Source organism: Patella vulgata, chromosome 3 (genome assembly GCF_932274485.2).
Source record: "Patella vulgata chromosome 3, xgPatVulg1.2, whole genome shotgun sequence".
Lineage (NCBI taxonomy): Eukaryota > Metazoa > Mollusca > Gastropoda > Patellidae > Patella > Patella vulgata.
In genome coordinates, this window is record NC_065881.2 from 45,054,802 (window position 1) to 45,072,683 (window position 17,882).

The 17,882-nt window shown below is 34.8% G+C and overlaps 1 protein-coding gene across 1 annotated transcript in view; it reads right to left on the reverse strand.

Annotated features, from left to right (window-relative positions):
* Nucleotides 1–250: 250 nt before the first annotated feature.
* Nucleotides 251–17,882, reverse strand: part of LOC126814604 (HAUS augmin-like complex subunit 4) — a 30,335-nt gene continuing 12,703 nt past the window's right edge. The window contains exons 6-9 of the mRNA XM_050539873.1: nucleotides 12,096–12,235; nucleotides 11,061–11,191; nucleotides 807–875; nucleotides 251–472 (exon numbers count right to left, since the gene is read on the reverse strand). Of these exons, the coding sequence (XP_050395830.1) occupies nucleotides 289–472; nucleotides 807–875; nucleotides 11,061–11,191; nucleotides 12,096–12,235 (524 nt within the window). The 3' untranslated portion in view covers nucleotides 251–288. The remainder of the gene's footprint in view (nucleotides 473–806; nucleotides 876–11,060; nucleotides 11,192–12,095; nucleotides 12,236–17,882) is intronic.

The window sequence follows — 17,882 nt, forward strand, 5'->3', positions numbered from 1 at the left end:
CCTACTTTGAGGAGGTTACTTGGGTTCATCAGTGCTAACATTGTACGTCACTGACTACATGCCAGGTGGAGATGCTGTGTTTTTCAGTAATCCCATATTGTCATTGTTCATGGGATTAATTGTATAGGATTCCAGAATATTCAATGAATACCCTTTATATTCCATCTAACTTTTAAACCATAAACATCAGAGGAAAATGTCATATTAAACCTTACAACACAGAATCACAAAAAAAAGGCATAAAAAAATCAACAAGTCAATAAATATTTTATATTGCTTAACTCCATATTAATTTACACTGTGTTGTAATTCTGTCATTGCCCAACGTTTATTTTCTAGTTCACTACGTAATTTACTGTATTCATCAACTAGATTTTCAAATCCCATTCCAACTGAATCATAGGCAGTTAAAGCCTGACTGATTCTTGATAAATCTTTCTCTGCAATATCTGTGGTTTCTTCAACATGTTTCCTTATGAAGAGATAAAAAAAAAAAGACCATTAGCATAAACAATATTAATGAGGCATTATGAAAGAACTACATTTGCCAAGTGTTCTGGCTTAAAATGTTTTAAAATTATTATTTGGATATATATTCACTTGACAAGTCCATAATCAACTCTCGAGACCATTGAATGGCCGCCATATCTTAAACTTAAAGCCAAGTCAAAATTTTTCAGTAATGCATGACATAGACTGAAGATGTAAGTACTGACAATTGAGACTTAACTTATTATCGTGGCAAAAGGTGATTCTCTTTACCTTCACCAAACACACACCCCCAAAGGGTATGCTGGCAGACTTACTTGATAATTCCTAAAGCTTTAACTGTTTCTGAAGAATAGGTATCACACAAAACCTGCAGTTGAATTAGTCTGAAATATTAAGATCTCTTAAATAAACTTAATTACAAACAATAATGAGTGCATGATTATTTGTTAAGACAAGTCTTTACTTTCTAAAACTATCTTGTGACAAAAGTTTTTTTTCTTTTTATATACCCATATATTGCCTCACGCCTGTCCATATGTCCCTGTTTTGAAATTGATATATGTTGTTTATATCAGTGAGATGAAGAATCCTATTTAATTTCAATAATTTCCGTTAATTTCTTCTGGAGTTATGGCATGTGTTGAACCTTGTGAACAGAAGTTATCATCTGATCTGTATGAATTTATATGCATCATTTAAATTAGTGAAATGAAGAATCTTATTGAATTTCAGCAATTTCCGTTAATTAAGTATAAAGTTAAGGCCCTTGTTTCACTTCGTTGAACCTTGTGAGGGCTCTGTTATCATCCGTTATTTAAATTAGTTATGGCTCTTGTTTTACTTTCTTGAACGTTATGAATGCTTGAATGACTAAAAGTTATCATTTGAAAAGCCTATTGAATTACTTCTAGAGTTATCGCTCTTGTTTAACTTTGTTGAACCCTGTGTATGCTCAAATGATGAAAGTTATCATCTGATCTGTATGAAATTTATATGCATCATTTAAATTAGTGAAATGAAGATTCGAAGAAGCCTATGGAATGACAAAAGTTATCATCCAATCTGTATGAAATTTATACGCATTATTTAAATTAATAAAATGAAAAAATTGTGTTGAATTTCAACAATTTCTGTTATTTACTTCCAGAGTACATGCCCTTATTTCAGTTTGTAGAACCTTGTGAATCCTCAAACGATGAAAATTATAATCTTATCTGTATGAAATTGTCTTGTAAATGCCCCCAATTAAAAGAATAAATATGCGACAACCCTTGTCAACCGCTCGGAGGATTTAGCTCCTGTGGGCATATGTTTTGTTGCCTGGCAACCAATCTTTTTCATACTCGTACTTTCATGTAAGTCGATTTTGCATATTTTTCACCATTTTATATAAGTTTTATATGTAGTTCAGTCTTCGTTTGTAATTAGTTTTTATACTACTATCTAGTATAATGAGAGCATCGCTAATAGTAATACTGCAATATTCGTCCACATTCCTGCTTTGATTCATATGGTACTTTTTAAAATGAAGAGAGTGAAATGGCTGCAATCATTGCAGTGCAATGACAGTAATAAGACAAGAGGCAAAGAAGGCTAGGCGTTGGGTTTGTTTTGCCAAATTTACCGACTAAATGTTAACAAAAAAGTGTCTTTACGAAGTTTACGGCATAAGGAATAAATATGCAAAGTTTCAAGATGATCCATTCAGAATTGCAGTCTGTAGACAATAAATACAACCAGCGGCTGCCAGGCAGGATAGGCCCACATTTTGCAGGAGATGGATAGAGAACAAGCTAAAAACAAATGTGATTTTTTGTACAATCAGGGGCAATAATCCAGAAAGTAATGGTCTGAAATGCACAAATATCAAAAGGGGCTGAGATCTTTGGGATATAAAGATATGTTTTAAGTTTCATCAAAATTTGATAAAAATTGTGACCTCTAGAGGGTCCACAACCTTCGTATTACATACTTTTACGCAATTTGCGTAGACTTCAACCTTCATAATGGTGATATATTTAAACGTTTTTTAAAATCAGAAAAAAAAATTGTGACCTCATGAGAATCTGCAAGCTAAAAATGCGATTTTTTGAACAATCAGGGGCCATAATCCAAAAAGTTATGTTCGGATATGCGCGATTATCAAATGGAACCAAGATCGGATAAAAATTGAGACCTCTAAATTTTGTACAATCAACGGCCATAATTCAGGAAGTTACAATCCGATATGCGCAAATATCGAAAGGAACCAAGATCTGTGGGTTATAATTCAAGTTTCATCAAAATCGGATGAAAATTGTGACCTCTAGAGCCAACATTACGGTGTAACGGTTATATATTCGAATGTTTTGGTCCGATTTTCACAAAATTCGAACTCAGTAAACATTACGGTGTAACAGTAATATATTCGAACGTTTTTGTAAAACAGATAATAATTGTGACCTCTAGAGGGACCACAAGTTAAAAACACGATTTTCCATATAATCGGGGGCCATGATTCAGGTAGTTACGATCTGATATGTGCAAATATAGAAAGCAACCAAGATCTTTGGGTTATAAAGATGCATTTCAAGTTTCATCATAATCGGATCAAAATTGTGACCTCTAGAGGGTCCACAAAGGTGATATACCAGATGAAACACTATTTGCGTAGACATGCGGCCATTTTGTCTGGCAGTTTTCGTCCGATTTTCACAAAATTCGCACTCAACCAACATTACGAATATGTATTTCAAGTTACATCAAAATTGGATCAAAATTGTGAACTCTATAGAGGGTCCACAACTTCGATATACCATATTTTTACACTGTTTGTGTATGAGGGGCGGCCATTTTGTTCGGCAGTTTTGGCCTGATTTTCACGAAATTCGAACTCAATTGTTATTAAGGTGTAACAGTGATATATTCAAATGTTTTTTTAAATCGGAATAAAATTGTGACCTCCATAGGGTCCACAAGCTAAAAAACGTGAGTTTTCGTACAATCAGAGGCCATAATTCAGGAAGTTATCGAAAGGAACCAATATCTTTCGGTTATAAACTTACTTTTCAAGTTTCATCAAAATCAGAAAAAAATTGTGACCTCTAAAGGGTCCACAACCTTGATATACCATATTTTTACGCTATTTGAGAACGAGGGGCGGCCATTTTGTCTGTCAGTTTTGGGCCGATTTTCACGAAATTCGAACTCAACCATCCTTAGGGTGTAACGGTGATATACTAAAACGTTTTTTAAATCGGGTAAAAATAATGACCTCTACACTGTAACCCAGGTATCGTTTAATCTTGTGTATCTAGCACTAATTTCTTTCACATTCGTTTAATATCCAATCTTTGTTTAAAAATTTGTAAAAACTGTTTAAATTCACCATAAATCGTTTAATTTGTACTTCTGTCCAGTTTAAAGCTGACCATTCAATTTTGATAATGAGTGTCCAATTTACAAGTGTTTAATTTCTCAATCATTGTTAAAAAAAAACCCAACCCAATTGATTAATGATGTATAATGATTAATTTTTGAACAGTGATCAGGAAATTAAATACTTGTAAATTGGACACTCATTATCAAAATTAATCAGTCAGCTTTAAACTGGACACATGTACAAATTAGATGATTTTTGGTGATTTTAAACGATTTTTACGGATTTTTAAACAAAGATTAGATATTAAACGAATGTGAAAGAAATTAGAGCTATAAGGTCCACAAGCTAAAAACGCAATTTTTCGTACAATCAGGGGCCATAATTCAGGAATTTACGGTCCGATATGCGCGAATATCGATAGGAACCAAGATCTTTGGGTTATAAACTTACATTTCAAGTTTCAACAGAATCGGATAAAAATTGTGACCTCTACAGGGTCCACAAGCTATAAAGATAGGTTGCCAGGCAACTAAACATACGCCCACAGCAGCTAAATCGTCCGAGCGGTCGACAAGAGTTGTCGTATATTTGTTCTTTTGTAGGTAATTAGGGGGCATTTAATAGACAATTTCATACAGATGACATTATAATTTTCGTCGTTTGAGGGTTCATAAGGTTCTAAAAACTAAAACAAGGGCTGTAACTCTGGAAGTAATCTACAGAAATTGTTGAAATTCGACAGACTTTTTCGTTTTACTAATTCAAATAATACATAAATAATACAGATTGGATGATAACTTTTGTCGTTCGAACGTACAGAACTTTCAGCAAAGTAAAACAAGGGCCATAACTCTAGAAGTAATTGACAGAAATTGCTGACATTCAACAGGCTTCTTCATTTCACTAATTTAAATGATGCATATGAATTTCATACAGATTGGGTGATAACTTTTGTCGTTCAAGCGTTCACAAGATTCAACAATGTGAAACAAGGGCCATAACTCTAGATGTAATTAATGGAAATTTGCTGAACCTCAATAGGCTTGTTCGTTTTACTAATTTAAACAATACCTATAAATTTCATACAGATCGGATAATAACTTTTGTTGTTAAAGCATTCACAAGGTACAACAAAGTGAAAAAAGGGCCATTACTCACGGTGTAATTAACGGAAATTGTTGAAATTCAATAGGCATCTTCTTTGCACTAATTTAAATGATGCAATCAAATTCAAACAGATCGGATGATAACTGTTGTCATTAGAGCGTTCAAAAGATTCAAGAAAGTGAAACAAGGGCCATAACACTAGATGTAATTAACAGAAATTGCTGAAATTCAATAAGCTTCTTTGTTTTATTAATCTAAATGATGCATATAAATTTCATACAGATCGGATAATAACTTTTGTCGTTAGAGCATAAACAAGGTACAACAAAGTGAAACAAGGGCCATAACTCACGGCGTAATTAAAGGAAATTGCTGAAATTCAATAGGCTTCTTCATTTCACTAATTTAAATGATGCATATCAATTTCAAACAGATCGGATGATAACTGTTGTCATTAGAGCGTTCACAAGATTCAACAAAGTGAAACAAGGGCCATAACTCTAGATGTAATTAGCGGAAATTGCTGAAATTCAATAGGCTTCTTTGTTTTACTAATTTAAATGCTGCATATAAATTTCATACAGATCGGTTGATAACTTTTGTCGTTAATAGGCTTCTTCATCTCACTAATGGGTCATTCCATATCAACTGATGTAAGGTTTTAACCCGACCCCTCCGGATTTTTCCAATTTTTTTATATTTTGTTATGGATCCTTTGAGATGACCATATGCCAAATTACAGGCCTATCGAACAATTTTTGGCGAAGTTATTGCGCCCAGAAGAGTTCTATGTCGGAAAATTGAGTCACATCCAACCGCAAATTTGCTAAGTTCAAGCAAGGAATTAGATAGGTTCAAAAGCCAATAGACTTATTTTAACTTGCTTTTCTAATGGAACTCTGGCCAAATTTTCCGAATCTGGCATTATTTTTGGTCTACGGCTAAACCCTGGGTCTCTAACTTGTACTGAATTTGGTATAAAAACGACTGAAAATCGAAACTTTGTGACGAGTTCACAGCCAAACTACGAGTGTGGCTAATGTCATCTCTGGATATTCTGGAGCTCTTGGACAGGTCTTATGGCCAAACAAAAAAATTAGGTTCTCCGGCCCCGGGTTGGCAGAAATTTTCGCTCCTGAAAATTGAAAATATCGAAAATTTCACATTTTCACGCTCAAATTTCGAAATGTGGGGTCACATGGATTTCGACGAAAATCGCATGGTAGTGAGAACCATCCAGGGTCATGTTTATGTGAAAGTATGAACTTTGATATTTTTCTCCTTCATACATATTTTTGACAATAAAAATACATAAAATAACTTGATTTCACGATTTCTGTTTTGGAGCGAGGTATACGTTTGATGCATGTTTTCTCACTCAATGAGGCAGAAATGAGGTATTCCGGCCTCAACTAAGCTGTCGCTCCCAGTATTCTTCCAGAAAGTGTCGCCAAAATGGTGTTAAAAGTTGGCAAATTGCCAATCTGTGGTGACACTGCGCCTGTCTCGCCGCGGACAGCAGCAAGGTCAACGCTTCCACCACGAGGGAAATTTAGCACCGGAATTATCTGTCACCACAGATTGGCAATTTGCCAACTTTTAACACCATTTTGGCGACACTTTCTGGAAGAATACTGGGAGTGACAGCTTAGTTGAAGCCGGAATACCTCATTTCTGCCTCATTGAGTGAGAAAACATGCATCAAAAGTACACCTCGCTCCAAAACAGAAATCGTGAAATCAAGTTATTTTATGTATTTTTATTGTCAAAAATATGTATGAAGGAGAAAAATATCAAAGTTCATACTTTCACATAAACATAACCCTGGATGGTTCTCACTACCATGCGATTTTCGTCGAAATTGTGGACGACGGACGGACGGACGGGGGCGATGGCAATATACGACCACATTTCCATGTGGGCGTATAAAAACGCGATTTTTCGTATAATCAGGGGCTATAATCCATGAAGTTACGGTCCGATACATGCCAAAATCGAAAGGAACCAAGATCTTAGGGAGATAAAGCTATATTTCAAATTTCATTGAAAAAGGATAAAAATTGTGACCTGTAGAGTATCCATAAACAATTGTGGACGGACAGGGGCAACGACAATAAACGTCCACATGAAAATGTGGGCGTATAAAAATTGGGCATGGCTCTGCCCCTGGGGGTTGGGTATGGAACAATATAAATAGGTACCACCCTGTTATTGAAATGATATGCTGAATTTGAACAAAATCTGTTAATTATTGCAATCTGTAGAGTATTTACAGATAAAAATTAACAAAAAAGTGAAGGTTGGGACATGCACCAAAATAAATAAGGAATAAATATGATGATCTATTTAGAATTCCAGTCTGTAGACAAAAAACACAAAAATTGGGGGTGGCTCTGACCCTGGGGGTTGGACATGGACTATTATAAATAGGTACAACCCTATGCTGGATCATTCCAAATCTGTTAATAATTGCAACCTGTATGTCATTTACTGACAGAATATCAACAAAAAGTGTGTGGGTGTGTGTGTGTGTGTGTGTGTTTTATTTAGTTCACTGCTAGTATTGTCTGCCACTATCATAATGAATAGAAGTTTTGGAAAAGTCGGGTAAATATCACATGGTTTGCACATGATTGGAATGAAGGATGAAAGTGGGGATATATAATCCCTTTGATGTCACATGATTACCGTCAAATGATAAAAATTTAGAAATAATTTAGTGATTTGTATTGTTATGCTAGGCTACTTTACAATTTTTACATAATTTGTATCAACAAATAATAACTTATAATATAAATCATACTTTATTAATTAATAATATTACCAACAAATAAGTTCCCATTAGATGTTTTATTTTTAACTATAGTTCTAGAAATGTGGGGAGAATGTCACGTGATTGCCACTGTTGACAGACAGGTCATGCAGGAAGCTATTGCTTTGATGTATCAATGCATGAACTAATATAGACATACAGGTGCCGTCAGTGCCGATCACTTTAAGGAATTATGATAATCTCGACTTTATTAATTAATGATACGGCAAATAATTAAGTTCATAATAGATGGCGTGTATTTTTGATTGCGTAGGAAGCCTGACCCAATTATTACTTTAAAAACACAGCGTTCGTGTTTGATTGCTGCGGTAAATTAGTACCACGCATTTTCCGACTAACAATGACAAATATCTACGTAGATTATGATGCTATTCGAGACATTTTAATGTGTAGTAGTTTTTTATCCACCACTATCAGTAATTGTATCTGTATCGGCCGATATACTTCGCTGCCAATATCTGATATCGGTAAAAGCATATTGGACCATCACTAGGACAACCAGCGGCTGCCAGGCAGGATACGCTCACATTTTCGAGAGATGGATAGAGAACAAGCTAAAAAGAAAGTGATTTTTCCTACAATCAAGGGCCATAATTCATGAAGTTACAATCGGATATGCGCTAATATCGAAAGGAACCAAGATCTTTGGGTTAAAACATGCATTTCAAGTTTCATCAAAATCGGATTAAATTGTAACCTCTACCCACAACCTTGATATACCATATTTTTACACCTTTCGTGTACAAGCGGCGGCCATTTTGTCCAGCAGTTTTGGTTTGATTTTTAGGAAATTTGAACTCAACCTTTATTATGGTGTTACGGTGATATATTCAAACAGTTTTTTAAAATCAGATAATGACTGTGACCTTCAGAGGGACCACAAGCTAAAAAAGGTGATTTTTCGTATAATCAGGGGCCATAATTCAGGAAGTTACGATCCGATATGCGACAATATCGAAAGGAACCAAGATCTTTAGGTTATAAATATGCATTTCAAGTTTCATCAAAATCGAATTAAAATTGTGACCTCTACAGGGTCCACAACCTTGATTTACCATATTTTCACACTATTCGAGTACAAACGGCAGCCATTTTGTCCGGGAATTTTGGTACGGTTTCTCACGAAATTCAAACTCAACCTTCCTTAGGGTGTAACGGTGATATAATAAAACGATTTTTTAAATCGGATAAAAATTATGGGTCCACAAGCTAATAACGCGATTTTTCGTACAATCAGGGGCCATAATTCAGGAAGTTACGGTCCGATATGCACGAATATCGAAAGGAACTGAGATCTTTGGGTTATAAACTTACATTTCAAGTTTCAACAAAATCGGATAAAAATTGTGACCTCTATAGGGTCCACAAGCTAAAAACGTGATTTTTGGTACAAACAGGGGCCATAATCCATGAAGTTTCGATCCAATACATGCCAATATCAAAAGCAGCCGAGATCTTTTGGGGACAAACCTATATTTAAAGTTTCGTCAAAATCGGACAAGAATTGTGACCTGTAGAGAGTCCACAAACAAATTGTGGACGGACAGGGGCGACGACAATATACGTCCACATGAAAATGTGGGCGTATAAAAACAACCTATCAGTCTAATTGGTCAGCAAATTGTAAGGCTTGAAAGAAAAGTGCTATTCATTCGGGTTGGTGTATCTTCTGACAACAAAGATGGCGATAAACCGCTTGCAAAACTAATTGAATCCTTGGTACCTTCTTCAAACACAACAGGAGATTTTATCAATTCCGACGTTATCATATTTTAAGTTCTGGGTATTCGAGAGCAGGGTTCTTAATCCATTTTGAAACAAATCGGCCAGAATTGGGTCAAATGAGGTCCTGGTAGGAAATGGGTTTTAAAATTCTAAGCTTCCATTCCCTTTAATATAACCAGACTTCCACCAAAAATAATTCTTGGTAATTTGTTATGAGGAATATCGTATTCTACTGTATGTAATTACCACAAATAGCCTGTAACGTGAAACAGGTACACCGTTCGGAAAATTGATCATATTTAATTCACGTACCTGCTCGAAATTCATGTCAGTAATATTCCTGAATAAATTACTGTATATTTGTTTTTTTCGATGGATATAAGTTGATACGTACCATGGTATTTCTTCATAACGCAATTTGTAGGGGTTTTTTTTCTATCAGGTAACTTGCAAATGTTTTTATTCATTCGTCCATGATAGACACACAGCACAGTGATCAGTGACAACCATAATTGAAATGGCTTTAAAATTAAATCCCATACAACTATGCCATACAGCTTTCAATAATAATAATGACAATATTTTAAAAATCAAGCCTCTGTCAGCATGTGTATAAAAGAAAAAAAATCATAACGGTAAACGCTATTAAAAACTAAAACTAGCATCTCTGGTTTACTGACCTAATTCTAACCGATGTCACGTGTCATATTCCACATTGGAGATTCATAATATATTATTAATGACCGTTTCTCGGTGTATTCGCTGTTCTATCCGAGGATTATATTCAACTAAGATTTAACTAATAACTGGTCAGTGAAACCATTAAATTATGATCTAATTATTATTCTAATATCTACCGGTACACCTGGAATTCATATGGACCGTCGAAGGCGCGCGATAGATGCACAATACATTCCGAGATCGTATCGTCTTCCTTCGATTGCCATGTGGCCTATTTCCACAAGGCAACTTACTGGACCTGTTATGAATAATCAGCAAGTGTGTTTTGTTTTTTTACCGGATTATCAAAATTACCATTACTTGTGCTAATTACTCGGATTATGAACCACATGGCAGATTCTTACTCTAAGGTATGATTGTGTAGCCGACAAGCAAGTTGATTGACTACTTAATTAACAAGTAATTTAGCAGAAAGTAGATAGATTTATGATATCATAGTGGCCGGTTCATTGTTTTACCAATCGGCTAAAGCCGACAAAAAACAGCCAAATAAGATCCTTGTTCGAGAGTACATTATCATAATACTCCCGGTATTCAAAGGTATAATAATACTTCCGATACTGAGGCAATTGAGTATTGCGACATGTTTTGTAATCCGGCATATTGTATTTGTATCGATCCCGTAGGATGTCGGAATTGACAGAGTCTTGAAAAAAAAATAAAACCCAGGACAACAAAACATATTAATCTACTAGATATTGAAATTAATGTATAAGTGTATGATTGGGTTGTATAAAAACTATCAAACCTGTTTCGAGGACAGGTCTAGTTTTATTTACTTTTATATTTTTAGAAATGTACCTTATTTTAAGGGACATAGTATCACATCTAGCTTTCAACCATTTACTTGTTATTCTGTCACTTTCTGTTTGCTCTTGTAGCCGATAATCTTGAATCAACTTCTCTAACAGAAATAGGGCATCTACCAAAGACTAAAATAATTAAACAGTGTTATTAAATTTTATTCTTATGCACAATAATGAATTTTAAAAATAGGTTGACGATATCTTAGCTTCTCAATTTTGTACAAATTTTTGAAACTGACAATGTGAAAAATAACTAAAAATCAGGTGCCTGTTTCAAGAAATTTTAAATAAGATAGTAAATTGATTGGATAATATTAGATTGATGTTTGTGCTTAGCCAATCAAAATTGAAGTATCTGTTTCACAAAATCTTAACTAAAGATAAAATTCAAATTTTAGTAGATACTTCAATTTTGATTGGCTAAGCACTAAAATCAATCTAATATTATCCAATCAAATTACTAAAATTTGGATTTTATCTTAGTTAAAATTTCGTGAAACAGGCCCCAGCTCTTAATATTCATCTAGGGGGGTTGGAAAGCCGAATGGTTAGCATGTGCGTGCTGTATCATAAGGTCTGTCATTGATGAACTGGTGTGGTTTCAATTCTCCAGTTGTACGTGACAAGGAGTAGGGCCCCTGTCCAACCTCTTGGGTTTCTCCGGGTCCTCCGGTTTCCTCCCACTGCTAAAAAAAACCCTATGCGCCAGCGATTTATTGAAATAAAATTGAACCATGTGTTGGTTTCTCTCTCTCTCTTACACTCTCTCTCTCATATTCATCTTATCAAAAAGAAACACATATAAATACACATAAGATAATTCAAAGGCCAGTACACATCTACAATTATTTGTAGGTGATGATTCACAAAATGCCAAATATATGTGGACACTTAGCAGTCATGAATTTTTCTTCTAGAAAATCTTCTTTGATTTAACTGTTAGCTTGATGAACTATGGGTGACAAATAGCTTGTTACCAAAATTTAATCTATAGTAGGCTATGTGCTGGCCCATATCAATATTTCTATACCTGATAATAAACCCAGAACTGTTTTTCTCTACGAATACGGTCCTGTTTTAATAATTTTTCTTCATCTTCTAACTTTTTTTTCAAAATTTCTACAGTAGCTGGCAATTGCGAAGCTTTTGCTAAAGTTAATCTACTACCCTCTGAAAAATGAATACACTTGTTAAAGATACATTATTTAAGGGTTTAATAAAGAGTTGGCCATTCTTGCTATAATAATTCAAAAACAGATGATAAAAAAAGAAAAAGTTGAAAATTTCAGTAAAATTACTTTATTCTGAACGGAGTTGTCACTGTTGGAAGTTAGACTAGAAATAGGCATCAACTGTGTCCGCACTGTCTACGAGAATTGTCGATCGTATGATTGACAGATGATACTTTTGATAGCTCCACCCACATATTCTTGATCATAAAGTAACATTCTCAATGGCTATAGTACCCTCGCTTGGCAGGCCTTTCATCACCAGTCTCCAGGTGTGACTAATTGTAAATGTTAGCTTGATCCAGCATTTACTGATTTCATTTTAAATGGACAACTGTTTAAGTCTTAGCTGTATCCAAGCCATCCTAGGGTCTACAGAGTTGATTTTGAGCTTGTCACGTAAATAAAGGTCTAATTAATAATTTCTATAACATCTGATGCCTAAATATAGACTTGCAATAGGCAGATTTAGCTCTTGCATAAGGTATGTTTAATTCATTGAGCTGACAAATTCATTTTCATTTTTTGCAAAATTTTTGGCCTAGCACTATTTTTTTGGTCGGGGATTGGCCATTTCCAAAGTAGCGGCCATTTCCAGCTCCAGGTGAATTTTGATTTTTTTCACAATATTGAATTAGAAACACTTTGAAATTGAATAGGCCTTCTAGGGTGTCCTTTATAGGGTTTTCCGGGACAACAAACACAAATACAATATAATTTTTCATTTTCAATAATCCAATAAGGCGGCCATTTTCCATCACAAAATGGCAGAAAACATATTTTTTTCATCGATTGAATATAAAATTAGATTTCATATACCGTGTAATATGTCCTTTGTAGGGTATGCAGGGTTCGTACAATCAGGGGCCATAATCCCGGAGGTTATGGTCAGAAAGGTGTGAATATCAAAAGGGACCTAGATATTTGGAATATAAAGACAGATTTTAAGTTTCATCAAAATCAGAAAAAACTTTTGGAGGGTCCACAACCTTGGTACTAGTACATACTTTTACAGTATTTGCATGCAAGAAGCGACCATTTTGTCTGGCAATTTGGGTTAAATATTTATGAAATTCGAACTTAACCTTCATTGATGTGTAACAGTGATATATTTAAATGTTTTTTTAAAATTTAATACAAATTGTGACTTCTTCATGATATAAACATAAATTTGAAGTTTCATCAAAATCGGATCAAAATTGTGGCCTCTACAGGGTCCTCTGTAACACTATCCTGTGTCTCGGCAACAAATAATTAATTGGCTGTGGCACGATCGTCTAGGACTTTCTTCGACTTCACGTTGTGATAACTATTTCCAATGATCAATTAAGTCTGAAACACTGTTTATGTTGTTTCTATGTTTATATATCAAATACAGGAAACTACAACGTTAAATACAGGAAAACTACAATATCTATGATAGTACTTTTCGAGTTATTAAAATATCCACGGTCTGAGTTAAATATCCTTTCTAACTCAGACCAGAACAGCTTAAACGTGGCAAGAGCCACATACTACTTGATAGTTCTACATAAGGTTCATGCTAGGATGACGTGTTCACCTTAGCCTCTAAGTACAATGTTCCCTTGAGCTCCGAATGATATCTGGGGGTAAATCAAAGTATAATGCGTCATCTATTAGGGCGGGACAATTACCATTTTTGGGTAAATGTTTTATATAGGCACCGTTTTACATCAACACTATTCTAGTTAATTGTACTAATCTGTGTACGAGATAACTGGACAATAGTCCCCTACTTCCAGCAATGGATAATGACATAACTATCGGTGAGTTGGTCTAAGAAAGTAGTAGATTAATGCAAGCTACTTCATTTACCTACACATCATGTAGGTAAATAATTTCTATATTAAACAGAACAACTTTCTTAGAACTAAAATAACCCTATAGTATTACACCACAACCTCATTATACTATATATTTACACTTGTCGTTGATTCCTTAAAGCAGTTAGGTTTTAAAACGTTAAATGCTGTGTAATTCAACATTGTGCCCTAGAGGTTTAATATGATGTAGGTATGAACTAGTACCAAAAGGTTTATTTATATGAGAGTCAAGGTTTAGACTATGCCTTGGAAAACGGAAGTAGGAGGCGACTGGTATGTGTCTCTATTTTGTAGATCAAGGTGATACGAACGAAACTAGTCACTGACACTCGAGATAACCAGGTCCTCATAGCCACCCTTATTTCTTATATTATCTTACTCTCTGCTCGTTATGGCTAATTTTGTTGATCAAATCGGTTGGTCGTGATTCCCCCTTTTTCTTCGGAATCAACCACCACTTTGACAGAAGATATTCTTTCGGCTAAAAAAAACCTTTATTCTCTCAGCTACGAGAAATATGTAGAATCAAACCGGTCCAGAGCCAATTTGGCAGCCACCTTGACTGATTTAACGACAAGTTAATCATTTAACGATACCCTGCTAGGTGGGTTAAATATGGACCAGTTTAACGATGACATAACCATGCGTTAAATTTAACGACACGATGAACAAGAGACTTCTTCAGTCATTAAATATAACGATGTTGTTAAATGATTTAACCACATCATTAAATTTAACCACAAGTTGAACAGCCGGTTGATAAGAAACCGAAGGTGAACAGGCCTATCTATCCAGTTAATACTACGGACAATCTAACCTCAGTCCACAAAATAGAGACACATACCAGTCACCTCCTACTTCCGTTTTCCAAGCCATAGTCCAAACCTTGACACTCATATGGGTCATTCCATGTCAAGTGGGTCAATTTTCAAAAATTTTGGAAATCGACCCTCTCGAAAAAATCTGGAAAAAATATATGGTATAGTAGTTAAAAGTACGTGCAAAAATTAGAAACTGCAAAATTTGTGGTCTGTGGCTTAAAAATTGATTGGGATGCAGGCATTTGAGTTTCATGAGTTACCGATAAGTTTTCGAAACAAAATATGTATCAATAATTTACTTGGGTTTCTGCTATCTTGTTTTTACCTTTCTAGTAAAGATATGAAGCCCAAATTTGGTAGCGTTAGAGAACTTTGTGTAGATTACAAATCTGCAATAAGATGACAGGTGAGTGGTAGGGTTAGCATGCTACTTGGCCATGAAAACCGAAAACAATTTGGTGTAATAGGATATTTTCTGGATTTTGTAGTGCTCCAGGAGCTACAAGTACAATGTGATAGATATAGACCCATGGTTTTATACACAAATTTTTGAAAATTACCTCATATTTTCGATCCGAAAGAACCTGGTAGATGAGCACTTAAAATTCTGAAACTTGGTGTAATAATTGTTTGTACTAATGTCTCCAACATATGTTAAAACCATTCTTGTCCCAGGCAATCTCGATTATTTTCAAAATATGTGGTTTAGGTCATTCCAAGTCAATACCACCCAATGAGTTAAAACGTACCCACTTCAATTTTGCTAAAATATGGTTTATATGCTTATTAGGGCTGAAAAAGATGATATTCCAAATTTTAGCTTGATCCGACTATCGGTTTATTTGAGTAATAGCGGCACGCCCTTTTTGGCCGAAATCCCCAAAATTCGTCAGATCAAGCTAAAATTAGGTATTTATAAACATATAAACCAAATTTCAGCAAAATCAAAAGGGGTCCGGTTTAACTCATTGGGTGATAATTGACATGGAATGAACTAAAACAAAACACAGATTTTGAAAAAATCAAAAATATATTGAGATGGCATGGGACAAGAATGGTTTTAAAATATGTTAGAGACATAAGTACAAACTATAATTCCACCAAGTTTCAGATTTTTAGGTGTTCATCTACCGGGTTCAATCGGCTTGAAAATATGGTAATTGACATAGATTGACCCAAATCACAAATGTGGAAAAGATAGGTTTCCAGGCAACGAAACATACACCCACAAAAGCTAAATCGTCTGGGCAGTCAACAAGAGTTGTCGCATATTTTTACATTTTTCGATAATGAAACATTTATAATACACTAAAATCTGATTAAGAGTAACAACTCATTAAGTAATTATCAGAAAACCATTAGAATTTGTTTGGTTTTTATAAGTTCTGCCCCATGCTAACGTTTAGTATATGAAACATTTAATATCATGGATTCTGCTGTTCAAGTTATCAAAATTCATTGAAAATCAATATCGTCTCGTTAGTCTCAAGACCTTAAACTCTGTTTATCACCCAATAATACATTCTACAGTAGATATCGCTTGTGTGATATATTTCATAATCTACTGCGATATCTCCTTAAGAGATATCGCTTTACATGTATTTGATTGGTCAGTTGAAAAGGAACTACTTTTTTTTATTTTCAAAGAACAGTTCATTTCTTATTAAAAGTAACTTTTTTTTTATTAAAAATGAACTATTGTTATTCAATTGACCTTGATGGAAACACTGGGTCAATATAAAGGAATTTGCAATGGTTGAATTGCTGTCAAAAAATGATGTATCACTACGCCGTTACTCGTCTTTTTTGATATCAAAAAAGACTGGTAGGAGATTCTCTATATATCAATCTGAAGTCAATCGGATGATAACTTTAGCCTCTAGAGCTTCACAAAATTTTTCAAAGTGATCAAGGGCCATAACTTTGGCAGTAATTATCGGAAATTGTTGAAAATCAATAGGATTCTTCATCTCATGACCTCAAACACTGCATATAAATTTAAAGTCAATCGTATATCAACTTTAGCCTCTAGAGCGTCCACAAGATTTTTCAAAGTGATCAAGGGCCATAACTTTGGTAGTAATTATCTGAAACTCGAGTAAATTATTGATACATATTTTGTTTCAAAATTTCATCGGTAACTCATGAAACTCAAATGCCCGTATCGCAGTCAATTTTCAAGCTACAGACCATAAATTTTGTACAGTTTCTAGTTTTTACATGTACAATAACATATATTTTTTACAGATTTTTTTCAAGGGGGTCGATTTTCCATCCCTGGCCGACTTGACATGGAATGACCCATATAATTAAACCATTTGGTACTAATTCGTACCTATATAGTATTAAACCCCTCGGGCGCCATGTTGACTTACACAGCATTTAACGTTTTAAAACCTAACTACTTTATGGAATCAACGACAAATCTAAACTTGGACACTCCAACCATTTTTATTTTTGTTTTATAAAGCTCTACCCCTGAGTGTTCCAACTTTGGATTTATATTTAGCCTTATATATTTACTCTTGTCTATATACCATCCCTTTATTGTTATGACAAGTAACAATGTTACAAACCAACCTAAGACATCCTAGTTAGCAAAATTATGGACACTAGCACTTCAATCTAAACGATCAGTTGTCAAACCTCTGTACAACCCCGGTAACAAATTCGCAAACCCCGCCAAGTTGTCAAACCTCTGTACAACCCCGGTAAGCGAGCTACTGCCCCCAGTAACTACTACGCAAACCCCGCCAAGAGGCTAACCCCGGTAACACCCGCAAATTAGTAATCATGGACCCGACCGGGGTTTTGAAATAGTATGATTAAAAAACGCCCACCATGTGATTCAAATCGTTCAGAAGAGTTCAATACGAACGAAACTAGTCACTGACACTCAGGATAACCAGGTTATTTGCGTACG